We start from the raw sequence: 26,758 nt of genomic DNA, 5'->3' as shown, positions 1-26,758 counted from the left end.
TTTAAACTTTATTAAATTGGAATCTATTTCATTTGTAATGCAAAATATCAGATGTAAACGTGTTAAACAGGATCAATTAACAGTGCTGCAGGTGTTATTTGTAAATTTAAAGTAACCTGTTTCTAAGCCTTGTTAGTCACAAATCCTAGTATTTATTCAGTGCTGTTTTCACTGCGAATCTTAGTTCTCTCACATGGATTTCTGAGCCAAATATGTACTTAAGAACCTTTGCCATGATGATTGAGTGCAATAAGCTTTAATTAGACAGTTAAAATATTTTCTCAGTTTTCTTCAGTTAGATCAGTAGAAGCAATATCCTATTCTCTTCCTCTTCATTCCATTTTGGAATCGCTCCTGATTGAGCCTGTTGTATTTACAGGAGCTGTTTCTGTGTGAGATTGTTTCCTCGTGTCACATAATGTGACACTGACTAACGATTCAGAGCAGAGAAACTTTAACCTGTGATATGACTTAATATAGCACAGCAGACTGGCAGCTGTGTTAATTGATTTAGATTGGGTAATGTCAGAGGTGCCTTTGAAAAGTTTCTCATAATTGTCGTTTTTAATAGAAACTTGTGAATTTTAGGACTGCAAAGACTGCAGTACCCTTCACAGGGTACACACACACACCCTTCATAATTCTTCCAGCAGGATGTCATGCCAGATGATAATTTAAGTTAATGAGTAGAACTAATCCCATCTGTCACGTCTCTGCTGAAAAACTACCAATACCTCAAATCATAGCTTAATATCTGAAGAAATTTTTTGTTCCATGCTGTGAAATCTTTAAATCTTACTGGTAGTTACATGTTGCAGATAATTTCAGGTTCTAACAGTTGTCAGCAATGAAAATAGTGAAGAGTTCCAAGATACTGATGATATGTCTGATGATATGTATGGGTCTGTTTTAAGATAACCTCTGGGAAGTTAACTTATTCTAATGAAGTACAAGATTAAAAAAAAATTGTACAAAATAATGTTATTTCTAACTTTAAAGAGAGCATTTGTTATTTTCTTTTATGAATTAGTTCTGTTTGGCCTTCTTTTTCTCCAATAGTCATCCAGACAATTTTACAGGGACCTGGATCGATCTTATTGTAGGCAGAGTACTCAAAGTTTTGATAAATATAGCTACCTTACCCACTGAAAGTTTAAAAAATATTAAATACACAAATACAGTTTTAAGAGACAGAGTATGCATATTGTGTGGGTTACAGAATAGAAATCAAATTCTCAATCTTGGCAAGTGGGAAATGTATTGCTTTAACATATGGCTTTGGAGCGGCAGGTGATCTGTTTCAGTTATTATTTTGGATTGTTAATGTTCTGTGTACTCTCAGTGCCTCATCCAAAGTTTCCTTTTCTTTTCATGACATTTAATGATAGCCTCATGCTTATTTTAAAGTAAAATATAATTTATTTGTTAATGCCAGGCAAATTTAGGAATCTGCTGGAAAATACTTTAGATTTCCTAAATACATTTCTTACAGAATACTCATTCAGTCATTCAGTTTTCTTTTGAATATATATGCATTTTTTCCCCCAATTACACACTTAGTGCTAGAAAATGAATGCTTCATTTTGGAAAAAATACCACAGCAGATTTTTTTACAGGTCAGGCTAATAATTTCTTCTTGTTGGTGCTAAAATTGGAGTTGGAGTGTAAAAAAAACAATCTACAAAGCACAGCCAGTTTTCAGATATATTCAGAATGTTCTTTTACAAATGATGTGGCTTGCTAATTGCTTTTAAATTAGGGTATTTGTGCCTATGATGATTACTGCAAAGCATCATTAGTATCAAACAACTGGAGTAGTGTCTAAACTGGGGTTTGATTTTTGAAAAAGTACTTGTGAATTTGGTGCTGTGGACTTGCAGTCTTATTTCAAAATATCATTCTCAATGTATAGTACTATGCCATCCTCCCAAGAGTTATTAAGTACTGGATGACTACATAAATTAACTAAAGTCCAAGTTGGGGGGATTGATTAAGTCTTTTCTTAATCTAATATTTCAGAGATGTTGTTTCAGGATTTGTCTTTTTTTTTTTTTTTTTTTTTGCTTTTGCATTGGGTTCATAATTAATAGGTAAAAGAGCAAAAAAAAACCCAACAACTATTGGTTGAGAAGGCAGTCACTTACACAGTCAGCAGTAATCAAAATGAGGGGGGAAAAGAAAGAGGATTGGAAAAAGTATCTTCTATTTCCTTACATCAGAAAGCTGTTATGACCCCTCAGGTATTCTTTCATCACCAGAAAAGCAGAAATAAAAAATATATTGATAGCTAGCTTTAATTTGTTGGGGAGGCTAAGAGTGCTATGATGTTTGTATACCTTAGGTTTGATAAGTGTATCGATGTAGGTACTAGTGCATGTGAATAGATGACATTCAATAATTTACATGCATTTTAACTATTTTAACTTTTCTATGCTACAATAATTTTCAGAAATAACCTGCATATGTATATACAAGAACCAGCAATATGATCCCACTCTTCAATTTTTTTCTTATAGCTATAAAAGCGGATCTTTTAACACTAGGAATATGTCTATTTAGCTCATGTTACTACAAAGTTCCTTCTTTTTCTATACCACACATCCAGTAACACCTTTGTAATATCACAGAACTGATTCAGAGCTTCCCAAAGTCAAGTGAGAACATCAGAATTTCACTTCTCTATTTGTGACGTGATTCATGCTTTTCTACCATGTAGCCCTAGATACTGCTTCTTCATCTTTTTCCCTTGGGTTGTCATGAGCTTCTGGTGACCATTCAAGCCTGTGCCTCTAACGGGAAGATAGAAGTCCAAATAAATGAGTGACTGTAGCTGCTGAGAAAGCAAGCTGGTGGGGAGAAAGCAAAAACAAAAGCAAACCCCTGAAGAACACTTGCAATTCACAAATGATTTAACAGTGAAAGAGGGAAGTTATTTTCAGACTTATGTTTACCTTGATATAAAATCCTGAGTAGGAAGCTGTGAAGTATGTCAGTGGAAGCAGAGACTTAGAAAGATCTGCAGCTGGTAGGTCAGGTGGTTTTTTGAGATTTTGTTGTTTTTCATTATCTGTTGATCACAAGAACAGTTTCTTTCCCTAGGGTGGAGCTGCCTCCTGTTGTGAATTTGATCAGAGTGACTATATGTAATTTTTTACAAGCCAAAATATGAATTAGTCAAATCAACACCATGTGTTGCACGGCATCTGTTTGTATTTCCATCTCAGTGTTATTAGACATATAACTGCCATTAATATCAAGAATGCTTATAAACTGTAACACATTCTCTTTGCAAGGTTGACAAGAGCTCCTTGTATTGTCACTTGTATTAGGGCTTGAAATAACTATAGAAGCTTTAAGTTTTTTATATTTTGTTAAACTCTTGACTTTTTTTTTGTGTCAATGAGATCCATTATTTAATAGTATTTCACTAATCCTGATATATCCTTTCATTTAGTTTGGATTAATAAAGAATCAGTTCTTTTTTTTCCTAGTCCAGCTGTAATACAGGTCAATTGTTATTTATATGTTTTGCAAATTGTTAGTTTCCTTCCTGCAGTAAGCAGTTGGATTCTTCTACCTCTGAGTATTTACAGTCACAGTAATATAGATATGGGTCTTTTCTATAGTTCTTGAGCTTTTTATTTGTGCATCAATTATATAGAAAGTGAATGATATATTAAATGAAAGTATTTTGGTCATTATTTTTTATATAAAATCTTAACTTCTGACTTTTTCTTTTTCTTTACCAAACCCTGTGGAAGTCGGTGAATGAGCAGCTGGATTTTTTTTCAGTTAGTTTGTCACAACTGGAGAACTAAGGCATGAAATCTCTCTCTGTGGGAGAAGGCTTTTGGGAAGGGATGAATATTGCTAAAATTTCTTCAAGGGTTTTGACAGTTATAATTTTTGTGTGTATGAAGAAAGTGACAGAGATCAAGGAGTCCTGCTTTTAACAGTCAGATAGAAGAGAAAGGAGTGTTTTGGTGGCCTTGTTGCCAGAAATGGAGCCTATTTTAACTATGACCCATCAAGTAGATGGACCTGAGATACAAACTGAAATGTAAACTATGATACTGAAATTATCTGAATGTCACAAAAAAGAGAACAAATGTTTTAAGGTTGTAGCAGAGAAACATGTTAAGATTTGATATCTCCTGGCTTCTTGGTCCGTGGATTATTTTAAAGGGTTCTGTAGAAGGTGACTAAGAAAGCCAACTTCAAGGGAATTATACCTCTAACAAAAGCTGTGAAGTTAATAAATGGCTGGAGAGTTAATCTAAGAGTGTGGAGAACTGCCTTTCAAAGGTGTGCATTACACATTGTTCCATTCTTCTCTGGCTATTGCTGTGCAGTAGCATTCTGCCTAAAACAGCTGGTAAACTTAAATGTTTCTCTTCTTCACTGAACAACATGGCATGAGCTATAGTGGTATGTAACACTGCCAGCAGCAACAGGACTGCAGGGCAGCAGGTGCACTCAGCTGAATGCTTGGATGGAAAATGGGAACGACTCAGCATGGAACTGGCAGCAGGATTTTAGGGTGTACCATATGCGTACAGAGACTGCAAGGGAATAGCAAAGCAAATTTAGATTTAGATCACACTAGAAATACATTTGACTGTCCCTTTCTGATATTGTTGATTACTGTTCAGTAAGTAGCAAAGAGACAACTTTGCTTCCTCCTGAAAAGATTTCATAGTACTTCTGTAGTAAATGCCTTTTTTTATAAAGGTAGAAACGCTAAGAATGTGAAGTATTCAAAGTGTTGTAGAAAATGCTTAATTAAAAAAAAAATGATTTTTTTTTAAGTTAGATGAAATAATCAATATGTGAGTATATATTCTCCTTCAAAGTGATGCTAAGTATTTTGGTTTTTTCATGAGGCTCATTATATATTTTCATGAGGCTAAATGGATTATAAGGTTCCATTCCTCCCTCGTTTGTGTTGGAATTGCCCAGGAAGTATCAAGATGACAGAGCTAGCCTTGCTTTTATTGGAAGGTGAACTAAGTTTTTCAGTAAAAAACATTGCGTATGTATGGGATTATATATATCTGCTGTTTTTTCTAATCTTATGTTTTTGTTTTTTTAATTTTTCCTGTTTCGTTAAGAAATGTGTACAAATGGTATTTTTTTTCCTGTAGTTTAACAAGATATCAAGTGCAGCATAGGTGTTACCAGGCATTAGGTGTTAGATGCAGCTAATGAGACTGGGAAATGATCACATTAACAAACAGGTCTTGTGTTACTATGAAAATCCACTGACAGGACACGATGCAAAATGTGTAATACCTTGTGTTAACTGTTTCATATTTTACAACATAACTACTTTGCTCTATCAACCAGACAGAAAGGCTACAATCTTATTTGTTTAACGAAACAGGTCTCACCACTCAGACCTATCTATATTATTATGATTATATGTGTAAGGTATTTCAACTACTTTAGACCAAAGAAATACTGAGTAATGTTTGTGTCTTTTGATAGCTTTCCTTGCATTTAATAGTGGATGCTGCTAATGGGCAAATGATGTTTTGTGAACAGGTGCTGGCAATAGCTAGTGGCACAATTCCAAGCAGGTGCTCTCAACATAGCTCATCAGGTGGGACCTGAATTTGATGTGAAAGTATGTTGGGTGAAGTCCTAAGCAACCTTTCCAGAAATAGTGAGATTAATTTTTGAAATTGTTCAACACAGCGTCCACTAAGTTTCCAACACAAATGTAGAAGAAAAATTCTACCAGTTCTTGTCTACAGGTTTGTTGTCTCCTAAGTGAAAATTTAATTAGTTCCTGAATATAGGGTTTTGGCTACAGAAGTTTGACTGGTGTGATTTCTCATTTGTTGTGTTGGATTTGTTTTTATCAGCTGTTTGTGATTTTGCATTAATTAAATATTTGGGTAAAACATGTCCTGATATCATGGTACGTTATTCCTAAACTGAGGTAAGTAAAGATGGTACTCAGCAGGTAAAATGCTTGATTCTGTTCTACCAAATGAAATTTAAATGTGAAGGTTGATTGTCTAAGGTGCCAGTTCCGCTGCTAATGGAAGTACTTGCTTTATTTTGGGCACTTCTATGCCTAAGTGCCTAAATCATGGAGATTTGGGTGTGATTGCAGTGGAAAACCTGTTACACAATTGACAAATGTAATTAGAGAAGAGAGCAAAACTTCTGCAACTCTTTACTGAATAACTGCTATACAGAAAAAGCACAGATAACAAGCTTTTAGTGGTTGATTAGAATAAATCTAATCAAAATTTGGAATAATTCTAATAATGAATTACTTATGAACATAAAACATTAAATCTGTTATCAAATGCAACTGTATATCCTTTTTCTAAACAGGAAAAGCCATTATTTAGCAAACTTTTTCTGTGCTTTGATCTGTTACATAATTCTTCAGATTAGAAAATGTATGTGGCTTCTGTAAAGGACGGTTTAAGATTTAAAAATTACTTGATGTAAGTAAAGTTTTCTAGAGGATGGGTTTCTTGTAATTCCATGTGAGCTATCACCTTTATTAAGTGTGTAAAAGATAGGAAATGGCATAGTGTGTAATTGGATCCTTTCATGTTCACAGGGGAAAGAAAAACAGTTTTTCTTTCTTAAAACTGAATACACTTACTGATTTCAAACACAAGATACTGTGAAAATGTTCTCTTAGGTTTAAATGCTGTTGTGAATAGGTTATTGAAGTATCTGGTGTTTCATTGCAGTAGAACTTTTGGTATGTCCTTGCTTTTATCTGTTTCATTAATCATCTTGTACTATACTCATCATAAAAGTAAAAGCAATGTAAAAATGTAGATGCAACAAAAAATGAAGAAGAATTGAGAAACATAGTGGACAGAACAGAAAGAGAAGGTATGAGTCATCTCCTTTTACAGGGTCCCTGGCAATCTTTTATGTTTATATTCTACATGAATTGGCACTGTCTTGAATTCCTTTCATTAGTCTCCCTTGTAACTCCCTTTTCAGTACAAGTGTACTTAGTCATTCAACTCACTATCTTCTCTCTATATTTTTTTAAACCATTGAGTTTTTCCTTCTCTGCAGGCTTTCTTATACTGCTACCTGTAATGACTTGTTTCTAATTGAAACTGAAATTTAGATGTGACCATGAGCTTTCAATTACAAATACTTACGTAAAAACAAGGAGACGCTTGTAATTGTTAAAAAAAAAAAAAAAGTGGATTTTGCAAGCTTTTAAATTCTTATGCAAGTCTTACTATGAAGTTGTATGCACCCAGTGTGACTTTACTACTATTTTATTGTTGTTTTTTAACTAATTTTCATGTCGGACATCTTGGGACTTCTTTATATTCCAAGAACACTAAAGACATTTGTGAAAATGAAATTATCAAAATTTCCTATTTAAAAATAAACCAAGGGCTGAAGAAACATAGATGACATTTCACTGTGGCATTAGACAAGAATGAAAAGTGATAGCTAAATGCTCATTTAATGCTTTAGTTTTAAAGGCAGTTGTGTGAAATATGCTTGTGGCTTGCAAAAAGCAAATTAAGGCTACATTCTGTTTTATAGTGAGCGTGTTATTAAGAAAGGAACTGAACTTGTCCCACACAAAATGAACAATTTAAAATGAGTTTGATGGATGAGGATAGTATCTGTGTCTATGTGGGGTAGAGGAGGAATAATTAGCTCCCTGTCTTCTGCTCTTCTAGAGTAATATACAAGTGGATGTGTGCTCTTTAGGTCAGGGTTTCTTTTTTGCTGAAAAAGGCTGGAAGCCATATGTAGGCAGATAAGGAAGTCAGCACAGTTTTAGTAACTGTGTGGGGGAAGGGGTAGACATGCTGATTTGCCTTCAGCTGTAGAATCTCTAAAATGAGCATGTCTTTGAAACTATAATAGAAATTTCAGTGGTGAAAACATGTAGGGATGCAGCCTATTTGCTGTGGCAGTTCTTTCTTTTCTATTCTTGTGAGGATAACAACCTCATTGGAGTAATGAAAGTAATGAGAGAAAAGAAGTATTGCTTGTAAGTAAATAATCTACATCCAGTTCGGTACCTGATTTTTATTGATTGTCCAACCCAAATAATCTTTAGCCATTGGGCTAGTCTTTTTTATGGAATACTATCAACTACAGTAATGATTTGACAATTGTTTTGAACTTCTGTATAAATTAATTTTAGGGAATGGACTTACAACGGTCTTTTTTCTGGGCTGACAATTTTCTTGATAAAATTCTCCTGCGTATTAAATCTTCCAGGCTGCTGGTGCTTGATATGCAGGTGCTCGTATGTTTCTCTTTCTAAACCAGCTAAGCAAATTACACAGTTAAAAGATAAAGTAGGCAAAAATTAGCAGTGCTTACCGTCTTCCTATATTTTTTTTCCTAACAGATGCAGAGCTGAGAGCTTTTTGCCCTCAGCTGAAATATAGAACATCTTCCTCTAATCAAGATCTACTATTGAAACAAACTGCTATTCATACACATGACACAAGTGCCTTTCCTCTAAAATATTTCTATGATGTAATCTCCTTTGTTGTAATGGGTACTCTGAAATCAGAGACCTCAGATGCCACAGGTGCATAACCTATAATGGCCAAGTTTCTGAAATATTTGAAGGGGAACAGTCTGTCTTATTATTCAGATTAATAACATAACTGTTCTATTCAAATTAACATAGCATGAATGGTTATTAGAAAACAACATTCATAAACTGCTATAAACTATTATTTATGTATATACATAAGAGACTTGGAACTGAGTAGTAGTGATCTACATATTGCATGTAATATTAAATAGAGTCATTTGTGCTTGATGTGTCTTTAAGGCATGAGTAGTGCGTGAGTGACTTGAGCATGAGTATGTGGTGTTAACTTGTGCAGTGAGTCATGGAGTGAAACAAAAACAACTTTGTTTTAGGATTTTACGTAATCAAAACCTTGCTTTAATTTTTTTCTTTTAATTTGAGAAGTTCTTTTTGAAATCTCTTATTTTAAAGAGGGAATTGTATAGAGGAAAGTAAACTGTTTTATGTAGGACTATGTGTTAGGGATTTATTTTATTTTTCTTATGTGTCATCTTGTTATTCCCCTATGCTATTAAACTGTGACTTGAGTGTTTTTCTTTGTTCTATTGATTGACCTTTGATTCTTTTAGCCTATTTAGTTTTAATTCTTGATTTCTGTACTACACTTGAGATTGAGAAAATTTTATATGCCTTTTGTGCTCTGATATTTTTCAGAGTAAAATGCATGTATATTCTGCAGTTGTGGGGTATGTAGTTGATCCTTTATCTGGCCTAAGAATTGACTTGTTTGGAGGAAATCCCTCAATGGAGAGGGCTCAGTTGTATTCACGAGCTTCTTAAAGCTTTTTCTTCTAATTTTTACTTTTTCCTTTTGTCCTTTATCATTGCAATGAAGAGTAATACACCACTGTCCTCAACTGTTTTCTGGAGGTAACTGATTTGAATAGGTCTTTATTAATTGCATTGTGGTTTTCAAAATGCCAAACTTTAGATGGCAGTAATGGTACTGAAAATTCAAAGCTGGTCTTTAATATTCTTACCTGATAGCATTACAAAAAATAAATCAATTTCATTATCCTTCTTCCAGTGATATCTGTAGAGCTTTCCTTTTTCACGGTTTCATTCTAGTCTCATATCACAACATTGGAAAAACCATGTAGGCATTAAAATTCAGGTAATAAAGATCTTAGGTAATAAAAGTAATCAGGTAATAAAGAGTTGGTGAGCCAGGCTGTAGAGGGAATTTTTGGTTTGATTGGCTATGAATAAATGTTGTTTCAAGAAATAGTTTTCTGAATTTATTTAATACAATTAAAATCTCAATAAATGAATACATTTGTTAATAGCAATCAGAATCATTTGCTATAGAGATCTTCGATACAGCAAGTTAATCATTTTCGCTTGATTTCCTTCAAAAAAGTTTGTTACTAACGATTTGCTGTCCTATAGAGCCATGCAGTTTGTTGAAGATTGCAAATTGCACAAAGGTGGATTTTGTGGATCTATTTTTGTGATCTTTAAAGGTCACATACCTTTGCTGTCATTTAAAGTTAAGATCTTGTCCCCACCTTCCTGCTGCTTCTATGCCTGCACAAATGTTCTTAGGACAGAAAAATAACCAGTAGACTGTAGCCTATCAACTTTACTGTGAGGCTGTGTGAATACTGTACTGGGATGGCAATGTGCAGCAGCAGCCATTGGGGGTCAAGGAAAGTCGTTGGTTTTGGCAGCACTGGTTTCAAAAGTCAGCTTTAAATAGTTGGGAAAATTTCCAGTCTCTCTGGACTGTTCCTCTGACTTTGTTCTCTTCCATGAGAGTGCATGAGGAATAAAACTTAGTTGCACTAAGTGAGGTTTAGATGGGATATCAGAAGGACATTCATCATGGAAGTGGTGGCTGGACATTGAAGTGGACTGCACAGGGAAGTGGTGGGAACCCCACCCCTGGAAGTCTGTGTGTGTAATGGCAGAAATGTGAAGCTGAGGAAAAATGTAATTAAGCTTTGTGCAGAAAGCTGTAAATCACTGACACTTTGTTTAAAGATGAAGAAAAAGGAGAAAAAAAACCTGATTATTTTTGGCATATTTTTGCTGTGCTCTCATTAGCACATTAGGCAACAGATGACAGAATAGTTGTTAACACAAGTTTCACTCTGTTAATTTACCTTCTGTCATCCTGGTGATGGTTTGCAAAATACCATATAATTAGTGATTCTTGACTCTGATACAATACTTGCACTCTTTATAAAATCTTGGCTTTTTTTTTTTACTAAGTCAATAAAAGGAAATGTGACATGCTGATGTTGACAGACATCTACACACGTACATGTATGTATATGCATGTATATGTGGGCATATTGAAAATTTCTGTTGTCAAAGTAGTTAATTTAACATGAAAGAGAAGTACTGCAAGTGAAGTTAAAACTATCATAAAGTTGTTGACAAGTTTTTTTTTTTTTTTAATTTAATATAAATTGTGATGCTACACATACAAGGAGGATGAAACCCCCAAACAACCATTTCAAAAAGTAAAGTGATGGAAAGGAAAAAGAACCCAATAAGATAAAGGAAACATACATTAAAAACATGATGTGGATCTAGAAGGATGGAGCAATATTTTGTGTGGTCCAAAGGAAAGTAGAAAGCACAAAAATGATCTTGGTTTAGTCAGCCTATAACTCACTTGAAAAAATGAAAAATGCATAGGTATCTAACTGAGGTGAAATTATAGAAGTTGCACCATAGTTGATATATAGAATAGCTAATTTTGTCGCTAGGAGACTCAACTCTTTAGTACCAGAGTCACCAGAGCATTATAGAAGATCGTAAAGCGCTCTCCTTGGAAAAAAGGTACCAGTTCGCAGAAGAATAACAGTAGTCTTTTTATTTTTCTTGACAGTTTTGTGGATTTAATGTCATTTTCTTATTTTTTTCAAACCATGACTATTAACTTCATCAGGTAAGTCTGTGTCAGTCAAAACTGCTTGCTTCAGCAAGTTTGAAGATAGAAGCGAACATTCCTGTATTAAGGAGAAAGCTTAATGAATTACAGTTAATGAATGTAACAATATGTTCTTTGGGTCTGACTTGCGTCCTTAGTGTTTTTAAATGAAATAGTGTTGATATTTAATTAGAGCTGAGCAGTAGTCGTAGCATAGCAGCTGTTCAAGTCACAGATAAACTTGTCTGACAGTTGCTTTTCCATGCCTTCAGAGAAACCAACACAGTTTAATAACTGTCCTAATATTGTGAGCTCTTTAGGATTTTCTTGTTAGCATCTTTCCAAATTTTTTCTTTCACCAAAAAAGATGAAATAATAACTAATTAAAAAAAATTAAGGTTATAGCTTTTGGAATAGAGTAAGATTCTCAGCTATACTTTCAATTAAATTTAAATTTATGCTTCATTTGACAGGAATCAAGAGTTTACAAAATCATAACAGCAGTTAAAAAGGATCACGTTTACTGTTTTCCTTAAATGTATCCCTTAAATTTAGGAATCTCTTACTCTAAGCTTGTGATTTTTGTCAGACCTGTGACTCAGAAATGTTTAGGTTTTTTTTTATATAATCTATGTTCTTGCTCTGACAGATTTTGCCTTCCCACAGACTACATCCATCTGTTCAGGGTAATGGGTTTTCTGCCTGTTATCAGGAAGGAAGCATATTGTGGAGTTTGAGTGAGAAATTTTACCTAAAGAAACCACTAGTTCTTGAAGTCTAGTTCAATTTGGTTGCCAGGACTACTGCATCATATGCAAATAGAATAAAAATGTTGCATTCCTCTTGCAGAAGATTGAATTATAGCCTTTCAACAGACAGAGAGGGGAAAGAAGTGTGATAACGAAATACAAATTTTATATAAACATTGTGATTGTGGAGTGCTCAAGCTCGCTGGTCTGAAGTATGTAGGTGGATGGGTGGGGAAGAAGAGAACAGGAACAAGAAAATGTGAGTCTAGGAATGAAACAAAGTTATAATAGCTTCTGCACTGGATACTGCAAAAAAAGTAAAATCTAACTCAGGTGATCTTATATTGATGTTTTTTTAAAGTAAAAACATCTGTGGTTCTGGACTGTTTTCTTCTAGCTGACAAATCTGTTGAAGATTCTCAAATTATAATGATTTTCTCATCTATAAAAAGATCAACTGTTTTAAGACTTGGCCACTGCTTCTCAAGACTCATCTTTTGGTGGGTTGTTTTTGTGTGTGTATTGTTGTTTGGTTTTTTCTTTGGTTTTATTTTTTGTTTTATTTTTTAAAGCAATAATTTAGTAGGTTTCATATTTGCTGTTCCTGCTGCCCAAGTCCTTTCTGGAACATCAACAGTTCACTGAGAAGTCTTCCCAGCAGATGGCAGTGTTCAACCAAATATAGGTGGAAACCTGCTCTGGGTTTGTTTCTTACAGATGGCAATTCCTGCAGAAACTCTGCTTCACTTACTGGGATTACAGAAATGTAGGCGTTGTAGAAATTAAACTTGGTTTGTTTTGCTTTCCGTTTACATCAAAGTAGTGCAATTGGGCAACTCATTATGTTTAATGAAAATATAGAAAATAAAGAATAATAAAACAGGATTTCAAATTTTTGATATTAAGTTATCTTTGACTGGAACATTTGAAAAATATCTAGGAGGACTATTGTCATGGTTTTATGATTTTTGTTACATTATTGATATTCCACATCATGACATCATGTAGTGTGTTAGGAGTTAAAGAGCTAATGCTCCAGCTCCATGGATCATCAATAGTTCTGGGTATCCCTGTCACAGAAGAGAGGAAGAACTACATTCCCCAGAGGACTGTGCCATGCTTTGCATTTTTGTTTCCACCCAGAGAGAAAGATAAAACTGTCAATGGCCACACCACTCTGGTGATGTCTGATCTCAGCTGCTAAGAAGGATTGGGCCTGGTTAGTACTAGGATGGGATACCTGGGAATACCATGTGCTGTAGGCTTTTAACTCCTAATACGCTACAGATTTATAGATACATAAGGTTGGAAAGGACCTACAAGATCATCTAGTCCAACCATCCTCCTATCACCATCCCTATCTACTAAGCTACTAAATCAAATCCCTTAGCACCTCATCTAAATGACGGCTTGATCAGCACTAGGGATGGTGCCTCAACCACCTCTACATGATGTCATGTGGAATAATATAACAAATCATAAAACCATGACAACTATTAATATTAATTACTTAAATTTCATTTAAGTGCTTTTGGTTGCCCTGAAATCTTAGTGTTGGAATCTGATCTTACTTGCTCAGTGTCATTAGTGTATATTATGGCAATCTATTTTTTAAAAGACATCTGTTAGGTATTTTGGGAGAATTCCTTACCAAAAACAGTATGTAAGATTCTGTTTTCAACTCAACAGTTTGCATTTATTTGAATGTAACTTGTGTTTAAAATCAATAAATAAACCTACTGCATTTATTGAAAATAAAGTTATAAAATTGAACTTCTCAAGTGGCATGCACAGGACCAAAGATAGAAATTTGTGATCTTATATGTAATCAAAAATTTATTTGCTGATCATATTTTTAAGAAATTAATTGGCCTGTCTACAAGTCCTTTTGATGTTTTGCTTTTATTGAGCCATTAGGTATTTAGCGATTAGTTTCTCATTTTTTGGTACATTTCTTCAGGTTTTTTTTTTTTACTTTCCAATTTTATAACTGGAGAAAAAAAATAAAGATTTTTAGAGAAAATAACTGCCTGCATGCCATTATATATGAATTTGGTACAAGAGCTGTCTGAAAGCTGCCTTTTGATGTAGTAGCAAGCTCAAATGAGTGTAGCAGCATTTCTTTATTTAGCAAACTAAGCTTGCAGCATGAATATCCTGAGTTTTTCATTCTGAAAGGTTTTCAACATATCCTGAATTTTTGTCCCAACAGGCCTTCTTGTAGAATAACCAAGAAAACATTCTTACTCTGAATGCTGTTATTTGTTCATTTTGTTTACTCACTGGAATGATCATCCTTGCCCAGAGTCATAAATTCACTAACAAAAATATTTACCAGTAATGAGCTGCAGATTTGGGATGTTACGTAACAAGGACTTGCACACGCCTGCTATTTCGATCTCTGCCAAGTGGCAGTATCTTCATGGGAAAAGTACTCCCATCTTTTTCTCTAATGACTCCTCATCCAAATGAAACAGTGCCATGAACTGCAGACTGCTGGTTGCCCAAGGATCCATTAGTGGAGAGGTGACTAGTAGCATAAGTGAGCTACTTCCCTTTAGGGACTGAAGTGGGTAGGCGTAGCCCATAAAATGATGTGGAACTGGATTCACTTCATCTCCCGGGCATCCTTCACTTACATGATATATGTTGCCAACTAAATTTAAAGCAGTCTTTCCAGAGCAGCTCCTAGAGGGGCTCAAATCTCCTAGACTTGGAACCACCTTTGCTATTGTGTGAAAAAGAGAGCAGGTCCTGTTCTCACCCCTACAGGACCAGGAGGAATTAATCACATAGACATGAATTGTTCTATTATGAAATTATTATAGCTATTGATATGATTTGTTATATGTCAGAAGAGAATACTTATTTGTTGTAGTTGTTTTGTGTCTGTTATGCTAACGTTTTTGGCAGTGGTTCTCATAACCATATGATAATTAACAACATTTAGTTGTGCAAAAAATAGAAGTAAAACTCGACTGGGAGGGGGAAGAGATGTTGGAATACAATTACGTGTTCAGCAGATGTTTCTGCTTGTCACAGTAATGTACTGCCAGTCAGCTAGGCTCTGGGCTGATGGGGAACTTTCAACACAGGCTTGATGGGCAATTTCTGCCCATCATGGTTTTCAAAAGGGTGTTACACTGCTGAGTTTCAAAATCTGGGATTTGTGGAACAGCATGCATTAGATTTTGCCCCACTTTCAGGGCAGAATGTGACCTTGGTGTAATACAGACAGGCCTTTCATAGAGTGGCTGATGCAGTTGCACAGCAGACACTTGGGGTAGTGCGGGGCTTGCTTCACTGCAGTGTTCATTAAGCTCTAAAAACTCAGATCAATTTTGTTTTAACGAACAAATGAGGATATGGGGATATTGTGGGGTTTTGTATTAATGAAATGTGTAGTTTGACTAAAATGATAATGTTGTTCATGGCAATTTTTTCAATTTATTATTAAATTTGGCTTCTAATTAGGTAAACTGTAAGCAAATAGTGGTCACACAGCTTCTTACAAAGTTCCAAATATGTGATAGTACTTTTATGAAGCTTAATGTCTTATGTCTTCATTACGGTATGTTTTCTGTTAGATTTCAATTGACTTCACCTTATTTTTAGTCTTAGAGAGTGTTCCTGCGAAGCTGTTGTTAAAGCCAGTGTTTCATTTAGGAAAAGACTGAGTGATGCTTTCAGTCTAGCACATTAACTGTGATGTCAGTTTATAGTAGAGAAAATATATTCACAAACTTCAGCAGTACCAGAAGATTCTGTTTTTCTCCAGTTCATAATGAGAACCTGGATGTCCTTAGGAACACAGGTTCTAATTTGACCTTTTAGGGAATTAAAATCAATAAAATGCTGTATTTTAAGTACAGACAAAATTGTCTGATTATACTTTTAAATGTAGTATTAAAATTAGCTTAGTTTTGTAATGTTCTTAAAGCTTTGTTCTGAAGAGACTATTCCTGTTAGTGACGGGAAAATTTCTAGTGATAAAACATAAAAGTCCTGGCATGTCTGAACATATTGACAGAGAGGGAATATATCCAGGTATGCTGGAAGTGTCAAAACAAGAAATAAATATCAGCTATGTACTCACTGGAATAGAAGGTCAGGATAGCCTTTATTCTGTATTATGCAGCCCTGTATTATCACCTTATCATCATTTTTACATACTAGATGTTTTGCATACAGCTATACACAGCTGAACAGCAGCAATAAGAGGGAGCAGTTCTTGGAATCCTCTGCACCGTTCTGTGTACGTCCTTGAAGAACATGGCATAAAATGTGGTATAAGAAAGCAAAAGGATGAAAAAGAAGTTAAAAGCAAGAGTAATATAGAAGGCAAGAGAAATTACTAGTAATTTAATCCATTTCAAAATCAATAATAATGGTTTCCTTATGGATTTTTTGCTAGCGCTACATTAAGTACATGGAGACTATTCACATTGTTCTGTTAATGTGCTTTCTCTACTAGATTTAAAACTATTTACAAGTAGTGTTTATACCATAACTCATGCGTTTACTATATATCATGGTCAATGTCAGTCATTTAACACAAACATATATACACTTAACTTTGGAATAATTCCTATGTTTTCAGTTTCTGCCTGTCACTGCTACCTGCTTTTCTTTGAAAGAGGGGTTGACTCTGGTGTGGTATCAACTAAGTAAGAAAATAAAGCCAAAGAGATATAATGGTAGATCTGTATTTTTCAGTGGTTAGAAACATCTTTTTTAACTGATTGGATATACATTTATTTCCACAGAAGAGGGCAGCAAAAGCCATATACTTTCTTTACTGTATCTTTGAAGAAGATAAACCGAGTTTGTTAAACATAGCTTTGAAGATTAGGTTTTCTCATTGATCAATACGGAGAAATGGAAGCAAGTGACTATCTGAAGTCTAAATCTAAGTTTTCACTAGCATGAAAAAAGATTGGAAGATTTGTTTAGGATCTTGATTTCAGGGCTGCTAGTATTTTTATAACTCTGAGTCTACTTGATGGAGGGGGAGGATCTCTGAACCAAACGTCAAAGCAACTGCTATTCTGTGAGAACTTGTTTAATCTTTCCTCACTTAAATCTGGTTCGGTGTTGATGGGCCAATACTGTAGTATGGGTGTGAAATCCTTATGAAGAGTCCAGCTGGAAGAATATTCTGGCCTGCCTGTACCATCACTGTTGTTCTCTGCAAAGAGAATGCTTTTTGGATTGTATGTTGATGTGTGTGTGTATGAACCTATCAGGATACTCTGGCTTCTCTGGTAATAATCCCTTCTTCTGCCACGTCCAGCCTTTGCCCTGAGTGTTGTCCCTGTGTGTAGGGTTGAAGATGTAAGATCTGTTGTTTAGGCTGCAGGTTTGATGTTAGCACTTGATCTGGTTTAACTATGGTCTGTGGCTGAAAGACATGAATTACCTGGAGAGTTTAAGGTAAATTTTCTGACTTAATTGCAGGATTTCTGAAAATGAATATCCACACAATAGTAGCCTGATATGTTATATATGGCTACCACCTTGTAACGTCTCTGGGTGTTAGAGAATGTAAATAGTAAAATCAAAAGGCAGATAAACTTCTGCTGAAGAGTTTATAGATAACATGGGTTCAGTCTCAAAGAGTTGTTCACTCCAGCCTGGCTAGCATCGCGTTTTTTCATACTGAAGTAAAGAAAATAACATAAACTCAAATATCTCTTACTGTTATTTCTACCTTTCAGTTCTAGGAGACTTAGAGCAACTGATGCCAAATATGAAGTTTGAGTCTTACAGCCCTAGGAACCATTGAAACATTCAGCAGCATTTAGAACAGTAATATTTCATAGTTGGGCTAGTGGTGTTTTTCTGTATGAAAGTTTGGATTTTTTTTCAAAATACAGTTTTAACTATGGGAAAGCGTAGAGGTGGTTTGTTCTAATGAGTATAACAGATTTGGAAAGCATTATATAATATGTTGCATCAAGTAAGAAGTCTTCTGGTGATGAGGGAATGAACATTTAAAAACATTTTCATTTGTCATCTGACTTGTAAAAATAACCAACAACACAGAAATTACACAGTGGCCATAAATCTAGCAGTGTGCTAGTGGTAAATATTACATAATTGTAGATGTGGGATTTAGAGACATAAACAGAAAGGCGGTCTAGGATTTGGTCATGAAAAAGTTCATTTTTGGTAAAGCATGCTGTTCAGAAAATCCAGAGAATTTAAGCCCAGATTAGATATTCAGGAGTAGGAGGCATGTTCCTCCTGATTACAGCCCTATTGGAAATACTGGCACAAAATGGTGACAAATAGAAGGGCTCATGATTAAAACAGCAGAGATGATTCTTGGCTTGGAATATCTGTATTGTGGAAGAAAAAATAAATAGCCCTGTTTTGTTTAAATAATCAAAGCGGATAACATTTTGATATATCTCAAGGGGACAGGATAATTTGTTTTGTTTTTAAAAGGGTATTAATAAATTATGAGATAAAGATTAGGATTGAGTCAGATTGTGGAAGCCTCTGATGTCACATACAAAGATATTCTGAAGAAAAAAACAAAAAACACAATGCTTTAGCCAGAGGGATATGTAGCATGAGAAGGGAAGTGGAATGATTGCCCCTTAACCAGCTTGCATTCTTTACTTCTTGATAATTCGTTACTTATCTAAAACATTTTTAGTGTTGAGTTTCTTTGGGCAATTTCACTATTGTCTGGGCAGGAAAATTCTCTACTGAAAGATATGTTGCCATGAACTCAGCCATCACCTGTAAAAGGAATGGTAAAACATTTCTTAGTCACATGATTCAGTGGTCAGTGTTGGTGGTAGGTGAATGATTGGACTTGGATGCTCTTAGAGGTCTTTTCCAACATTAGTGATTCTGTGATTCACTGCTTCTGTGGAGGAAGGACTTCATGAAGGAGTGAAAAGCTCTTATTTTAATAATATATTTAAGAGTTCTTTACACAGGTTCTTTACTCAGGGAAGAAAAGCTCTGCACCAGAGGACAGTTTTTTCTACGGATGTTTTGTACTTCCCTGTTAAGTTTGAACTATTCAGGTAAATGTAATTCAGTAAGACTGGGCACATCAGCAATAAATAATCCTATTAGCTTGATAAAATAATCCCCATGATGGATTCTAATGCTATTTGTCCATCTGAGGTGACTCCATCGTGTCCTTGTATACATTAGGACGGTAAGTGCTTGCTTTTGTTCCCAGTAATTTGCTTTCCATATGGTTTGACTGGCAAGTTTGGTACTGGAATATCAGAGAGTGATTTCAGGTAAAGGTATACAGTGGAGACTGTATATGTTTCACTCGGAGTGTGAAGATTCACTGGAGCAGGTTGCTCAGAGAGGTTGTGGATGCTCCATCCCTTGAGGCATTCAGGGCAAGGCTGGATGTGGCTCTGTGCAGCCTGGTCTAGGGGTTGGTGACCTTGCACATACGGGTGGGTTGAAACTAGATTATCTTTGAAGTCCTTTTCAATCCAGGCTATTCTATGATTCTATGACTGAGACCAGTGGAAACATCACAATATCAAAAACATATGGCAGTGTTGCATCACTGGACACAGAAGGTTTTCAGAATACATTTTTATTGTGACCTGGACGTATTACAGAGAAGCTGAACTGCAATTGTGAATGAATGTTGCATTATTGGCAGAAACTGCTGTTTGAATAGTATTTTTTGCCCTTCAGAAGGCTCAGCCATGACTTAAACTGAAGTAATGCAGTAATTGTTCATGCATGTCATACAGTTTTTATGAAATTAATCAAGTTTCAATTAGAGTTTCTGTGATTTCTCAGATCACACAGTGAATAGCTGGAAAGAACAGCCCTTGTATACTTTCCATTCCAGTGCCTTCATTGAATATGGCACTTAATTCAACTCAGTGATTAACAACAGAACTTAACTAGCTTGATGCAAAGGTGAGCTATGGAATGTGATAACTTAAACGGTGCTTGGTACTTTAGAGCTGATAGAACATGGTGCTCTTCAAATTTACAAGGTCTGGTAATGGAGGTTATCATGAATCTAATTAACACCACCTCAACAGGGAACACTACCAGTGCTAGGAGTCACTCATGAGTTGGTACATTCTGTGCTTATTTTGTGGTGGTGGTCTGCTTCTTTTAAGACAATTTGCGAGGTAATAACTTGAGAAAACATGTTTGCATTAGTAAAATACTGGTTGGGTCATGTGCAGAAGTATAACTTTTCAGTGAAACTTTTATTTTTTTAAATGAATTCAACAGTCATTCCTAACCAGATTTGAACATGAAGACTGGGTTTATTTTCTGCTTGACCTTTTCTATTCTCTCACTGAAGTTAGTGATCTAGGCATTAACTTCTTGGAAATCTAGCTCCTTATGTCAGTGTCAGAGTTTGGCAAAATCTTTGTATGCATGTGGAAATTCCACGGAACCAGTTATTTGAGACTCTGTATGTATGTGTAAGTTATCTGGCTTTAAGTGAATTATGCTGTTTATACACATAGATAAGCTGCAATTTTTGTACTGTAGAGGGTGCTACTGTTCCGATTGGTGAACAAACTTTTGCCAGTTGTAAACAGGCACTATAATTATTTTTGAGCATACAGAGCTCTTACTGAAGTGAACAGGAATTGGATCCCACTGTTCTGAAATGAGTAGAAATCAGTGCTTAAGCTGATCCAAATCTTGTGTGCACATGCTAGTAGTGCTTCACTAAACTGACAAGGAGGGCAAATTGCAATATTTAGGTGTATGAGATGCTGTACAAATAGGAGACTTACGTGAGCAGCAGCTTCCAGGCCTAGAACGTATATTTTTAGAGAATGTGTGCTCTTTAATAAAGGCTTTTGCAGGTAAAGTCTACACTGTGGTGTTTAAGAATCTGAACTGAGTAAACATAAATCCGTTGCATGGTAGGAAATGATTTTCCTGTTGATTTTGTTGCCAACTGAATACAGTATCAGTGTTAACGCTTTGTTCATTTTTATCATTGGTTTTATGGCATAATAAGATTTTGTGGAAATATATATAGCTGCTCAGTGATCTGAGGGAAATGCTTTAGGTTTTCTTTTGTTTTTTTTTTTTTTCTTTTTAATGTGTTAAACATTTTTACTACACACTGCTTTACTGTCCTTGCCAAAACTAAAAAGCATGAAGTCATATTTGACTGTATCTATGGCAACTCTATATTTCATAGTTGTTTAACGGTGAAAGATTTTTGTCCAGAAAATTAATTGTGAAACAAGAAATTCAAAACATGTGAAATATTTATGCAAAGATTCAGACTATAACATTTCATGCTAATAACTGTGATAAGGAGCAATAAGTGCCAATATAGCACTCAAGTGTCTTGACTAGAAGTCCCAGTGTTGAAAGCATTACTCCCTTTCTGCTGAGGTACTATAAGAGTTGATATGCAAATATTCCATGCTGAGACTAAGGTGTAACTGGAATTTCAAACTACATTTCAGTAAAATTCTGTAAATTAATAACACCATATCATTCTGTTCCCCATCTTCCCTTAGGAAAAATAAGGTAATTATTTATGTAATAAGTGTCTTCATGATAGGATTGCAAATAGTAAAATAATGAAATAAGGCATGACTATATTTCCTGAGCAGAGTAAATAAAACACAAACTAAGTTCCATTTCACAGCATACTCCTTGTATGAGTACCTCAGAATTTCTTCTGGAATTAGAACCATAGAACCATTAAAGCCGGATCATCGAGTCCAGCTGTCATGCCCACTAAACCATTTCCCTCAGTGATAATTCTCCACATTTCTTGAACAACTCCAGGGATGGTGACTCCACCACTTCCTTTGGGGGCCCCTTCCAATGCCTCACAACCCCCTGTGAAGAATTTTTTCTCGGTATTCAACCTGAACTTCCCCTGGTGCAACTTAAGTCCATTACCTCTCATCCTCTCACTGTTATCTGGGAGAAGAGACAGGGTCCCACCTCACCACAATCTCCTTACAAGGTAATTGTAGAGTGTGATAAGGTCTTGCCTGGTTCTCCTCTTCAGACTGTACAGTCCCAGTTTCCTCTCCCACTTGTAAGACTTGTGCTCCTGACCATTCACCACCTTTGTTGCTTTGTTTCTTAGGACACACTCCAGCACCTCAGTGTGTTTAGCTTTTTTTTAAGGAAGTCCAGATAAATTCTTGATGTTTGTGGATCAACATTTGGAGAATATTATTGAATATTACACATTTTTATATAACTAATTTTAGTTGATGCTAATTTGAAATTAAATGTTAATGTCACGCTTGTTTTCAAGCCCTACATGACATAACTTCATTACTCACTATGCTGTTTATTTTCAAAGCTTAAGTTATTTGTTGAAACACAAATCATGCCAGAGCATAGTTGTTCAAAGGTTGCATCATCTCTAAATGATGCTGAAGTAGAAAAAAATTTAGAAGGATAGCATTTCACCTTAAGTAATATTTGGAGGACATTCTAATAAATGCAATGAATTTAATGCTAAAGAACATAGGAGCCTCTCTGTGACTCTGTGGTTTCGTAGTTCCGTTCCCTGTCAAAAAGAAGGAATCAGCTGCTGACATTTGTTAAGGTACATGCTCTGGTAGGCTTCTTGTCTCAGTGTGGTCAAGTTACCATTCATCACCGAAGAAACTATTGCTCTAAGATAATATTTCAGTGTTGAAGTGACAGCTTTGCTATAAATTCACTGTGTTATGTAAAACTGGGAAAGGTACTTTAAACTTTGTCCTGAACAGAGAAGATAAAGAGATATTATATTCATTTTTTAATTTGAGTGCTTTTTCAACAAGTTGTTTTGTTTGGGAGTTTGCTTATTTTCATTCTTATTAACTCCAAAGCAGGTAAATGTTACAACTTGCAGAAGGCAAGAGAACTGTCTGCTTGTTACATCTCAGAGACTGGACCATTGTGTTTTATCACAGTTCTCATTCAGATTAATTACAGTGATGCTTTAATGTTGAAAATCACATTGGAGGACTTTAGGGGGAATCACAAAACAGTGTGAGTTGGGATATTTAAGACAAAAGAGTGTAAAAGGATTTTTGTATAAAGGCAATAAAGGAATCTTTATGTAGTTACACATTACAGATATATATCCTTCATTTCTATCTCCCTTTTTTCCTGCAGGGCCAAGGCTTTTCGTGGAAAGAAGGTCCATGGAGAATATGACATCAAGGTTGAGCAGGTAATTAAATGACTCAATCTGACTGTTTGCATAGGTATATATACAAACATATATAGAGTGTATGTAGTATGCACACTGTATATATGTATATATATATATACATACACACATAAAGTCTGCTCCAAAAGTAATGACTCCTATTTTACTATGTTGGCCTGCAGCATCAGGGGTAGATGTTGGTGGTTTGGTAGTAGAGGCTGAACCTTCCCATCAGTATTCCATTACATTTTGTTGCTATGTGGCAGATGACAGAAGAGAGGCAGTCTTATAAAATGATGTATGACATGGAAGCATGTATGAAGGAAATGGATGTAATAGAATTTCTCTGTGTGGAAAAGATGACACCCACTGGCATTCATCAGTGCTTGCTGAAAGTTTATGGAGACAAAGCAGCAGATGTGAGTGCAGTGAGGCAGTTGGTGATGTGCTTCAGCAGTGGCAATAGTAACGATGGGCCAGCTCTGTGGGTGTAGCTTGATTATGAGCATGGCATGCAGGCTTTTCCACATTGATGTCAAAAAAATATAGAGCTAATGGTGATGACCATGCAGAAAAATATTATTTTATAGCTGAAAATTGGCTCTATCGAGCAGTGTTATTTATTTTTTTAATCTGTTGTAGTTTCCATGGAAATAATTAGGAGGCATTACTTTTGGAGCAACTTATATATATTTATATATATGTATATATGAAAATATATATGCACATGTAATCCTTTGTACTATAAGAAAAACTCAAAAGTTCAGTAGAGCTTCAAAATGTTTAATTCTATTTGATGTTTCAAGTCAGAATTATCTCCAGCTAATGTGGATCCATCTTATCTATATTCGTATTCAGTTTAATATTACAACATCTAGCTTGGTTCTATTCTTTCCACCACTAAATATTTGCCATGGGTTCTTGGCTTGGGACAGCTTCACATGGATCTTCACCAGTATTGGAGGAAAGCGGGGAAAAAGAAAGCATGCCATTTTGTCTCCGGATACTATTCACACATATATCAGACCTTGCAGCTGACATCATGTGTACTCTTCAGTATTAAGAGCTCTGTGTGTGACTAGAATTTCCTTCATATAATCTTTTTTAGGACCAGGACAACCTTAAAGCTATATGATCCTTGTTAATCACTGAATCCTGTTAATGCATCAGCACAGTGAAAACTGTGTATAAATATGTTACTACTTTAGTGTTCTTCTCTTATTACCAAAGAAAGTTGCTTTTGTACTACTTACAACATGCAACCAATAATTTATAGTATTTTCTGTCATGTGCTAAGCTTTTGAAGTACAAAACCTATACTTTGAATCTTTTAAATTGAATATTATTAATGAATGGGAGAGATTATTTGTCAATCTTAGATTTAAAAATATATACATTTTATAATATTGTTAGCATTTATACAAATATGCCAGTCTCTCACCTTTTGCATTGTTTTTACAATTATCTTAAACGTGCCCTGTGTGTTTAGAACACCATAATAATGACCCAAGTATATAATATAGAATTTAATGAAGAGACATCCATTCTTGAAGTCAAGAACATACTGAAGCCGTTAAGTTGAACTGGTGGGCTAGAGAAGTCAATACTTGTCTTAACTGACCGCTAGATTCTTGGAAGTGTTACCCAGATTTCACTTAGGAAAGCCTGCAATTATACAATTTTTCATGAGTAGACTAATGAGAATTCTGACAGTCTCGATCCTCTATTAGTGTCTGGGATAGCACAGACACTTTTATTTATCCTCTAGAAGACACTTGGCTGCATTTCAGTTCTGCTGTGTAATGTTATTGTAAAGTGCTTTGAGAGTCTAAGCTGATGAAAGACTGGATAAATGAAAAGCATCCAGTCCATTTATTTCAAATAACTGTAGATTTAGGGTATGGATTTGATTCCTTTCAAATGCTGCATTTCCAGTGTGAGAACATAGAGACAATTCTTTACTTGTGAGTTTTGCAAGTCAGTTTTTTAGTAGCAGCATATATTTTTGAAGATGGAGTAAAAGCACAAAAAAGAAATTAGTAAGGTATATGATGGGAATGGGAGAAAAATCAAAACATGCTTACTGTCATAAGAAAGTATTCTGTTTTTCATATTTCCATTTGCATTTATTTTATGCTATTTGCTTCAAAACATTAGGTACATTTTTGTTCTGCCTATGTTAATCTCTGTTGTGCTCCATACCAAGCAAATATATAATCTCTACTGCATCACAGTCCTCTATACGGGATTTTCTGTTTTGCTTTGTTTTTGTTCAGATGTGTTGTGCCATTCTCATATTGTGACCCACACCATTGTTTTAATATTCTTTCAGTGTTTATTGTGGTCCAATTATATATTGTCAGCAGTTCAGATAAATAAAGGGTTTTGGGGGAATAAAGGTAAAATAATATGAATTGGCTAATGTGAATCCTCTTTTCATAGGCAGAATTTTCAGAAATCAATTTGATAGCCCATGCTGATGGCAATTACGCAGTAGATATCCAAGTATTTCGAAATGGCACTAAAGTTGTCAGGTAAGAAAAACAAAATAACAGCAAAAAGCAGTAGGTGGCGTATGTGTGTAAAAGGTACTAACTGATCTTACGTGCAGTGGGGATTTTGAAAAGTACAACACACCTTGATCACTAAGCCTGACAAGTATCTGGACAGTGGAATGACAGTAAGTAAATTTCTCAACATATAGATCACATGGAAGATGGAGCAGTTCCCTTTTGAGCTGTCTGGAACTGGCTCTTACCTGACTTCACCTGCTGAGTTGTTCTCACAGAAACCATCCATGCAGCTCCCCACTACCAAAATTTTGCCATGTAAGCTCAATACAAATGGGAATTAAGTCTGGTATAAATACATGCTTGGGAATCAGAGTTATCAAATTGAGTCTTATATTTGCATCAGACTTATGGCAGTCTTGGTGATTTTGTACAAGCTAGACATTTATAGATGAGAAATAATTGTTTCTAGTATTGAGTATTTTCTATTAATCAATCACAGAATGGCTCAGGTCAGATGGGATCTTAAAGATGATCTAGTTCCGTCTTGCTGTAGGCGGAGCTGCAAACCACAGGACTAGGCTGCCCAGGGCAGGATGGGACTCCACTTGAGGCTGAGAGGGCAGTTACCTCCCTCCTTCTGACCACAACTCCTTGACAGGGCTGCTCTCAATGAGTTCTTTTTCCAGATACAAATATCTGGGATTGCTTCCACTGAAGTGCAACACCTTGCCTTTGGCCTTGTTGTAGGTTTACATAAGTCCACTTTTCAAGTCTGTCCAGGCCCCTCTGATGGCATCCCTTCCTTCTACTGAATCAGCTGCACCACTCAGCTTGGTGTCATCAGCAAACTTGCTAAGGTGATGCTCAATTCCACTGTTTGCATCATTGATAAAA

At 35.4% G+C, this 26,758-nt stretch overlaps 1 protein-coding gene across 1 annotated transcript in view; it reads left to right on the top strand.

The window, feature by feature from the left end:
• SYN2 (synapsin II) overlaps positions 1 to 26,758 on the top strand; it is a 135,987-nt gene that overhangs the window by 19,728 nt on the left and 89,501 nt on the right. Inside the window, exons 2-3 of the mRNA XM_065749652.1 lie at positions 23,315 to 23,372; positions 25,794 to 25,885. Of these exons, the coding sequence (XP_065605724.1) occupies positions 23,315 to 23,372; positions 25,794 to 25,885 (150 nt within the window). The remainder of the gene's footprint in view (positions 1 to 23,314; positions 23,373 to 25,793; positions 25,886 to 26,758) is intronic.

Source organism: Cyrtonyx montezumae, unplaced genomic scaffold, assembly GCF_038088225.1.
Source record: "Cyrtonyx montezumae isolate F1298 unplaced genomic scaffold, pur_monq_1.0 scaffold_6, whole genome shotgun sequence".
Classification (NCBI taxonomy): Eukaryota; Metazoa; Chordata; class Aves; order Galliformes; family Odontophoridae; genus Cyrtonyx; species Cyrtonyx montezumae.
Note: the sequence above shows the minus strand (reverse complement) of the source record. Positions and strands in the feature narration are given on the sequence as shown.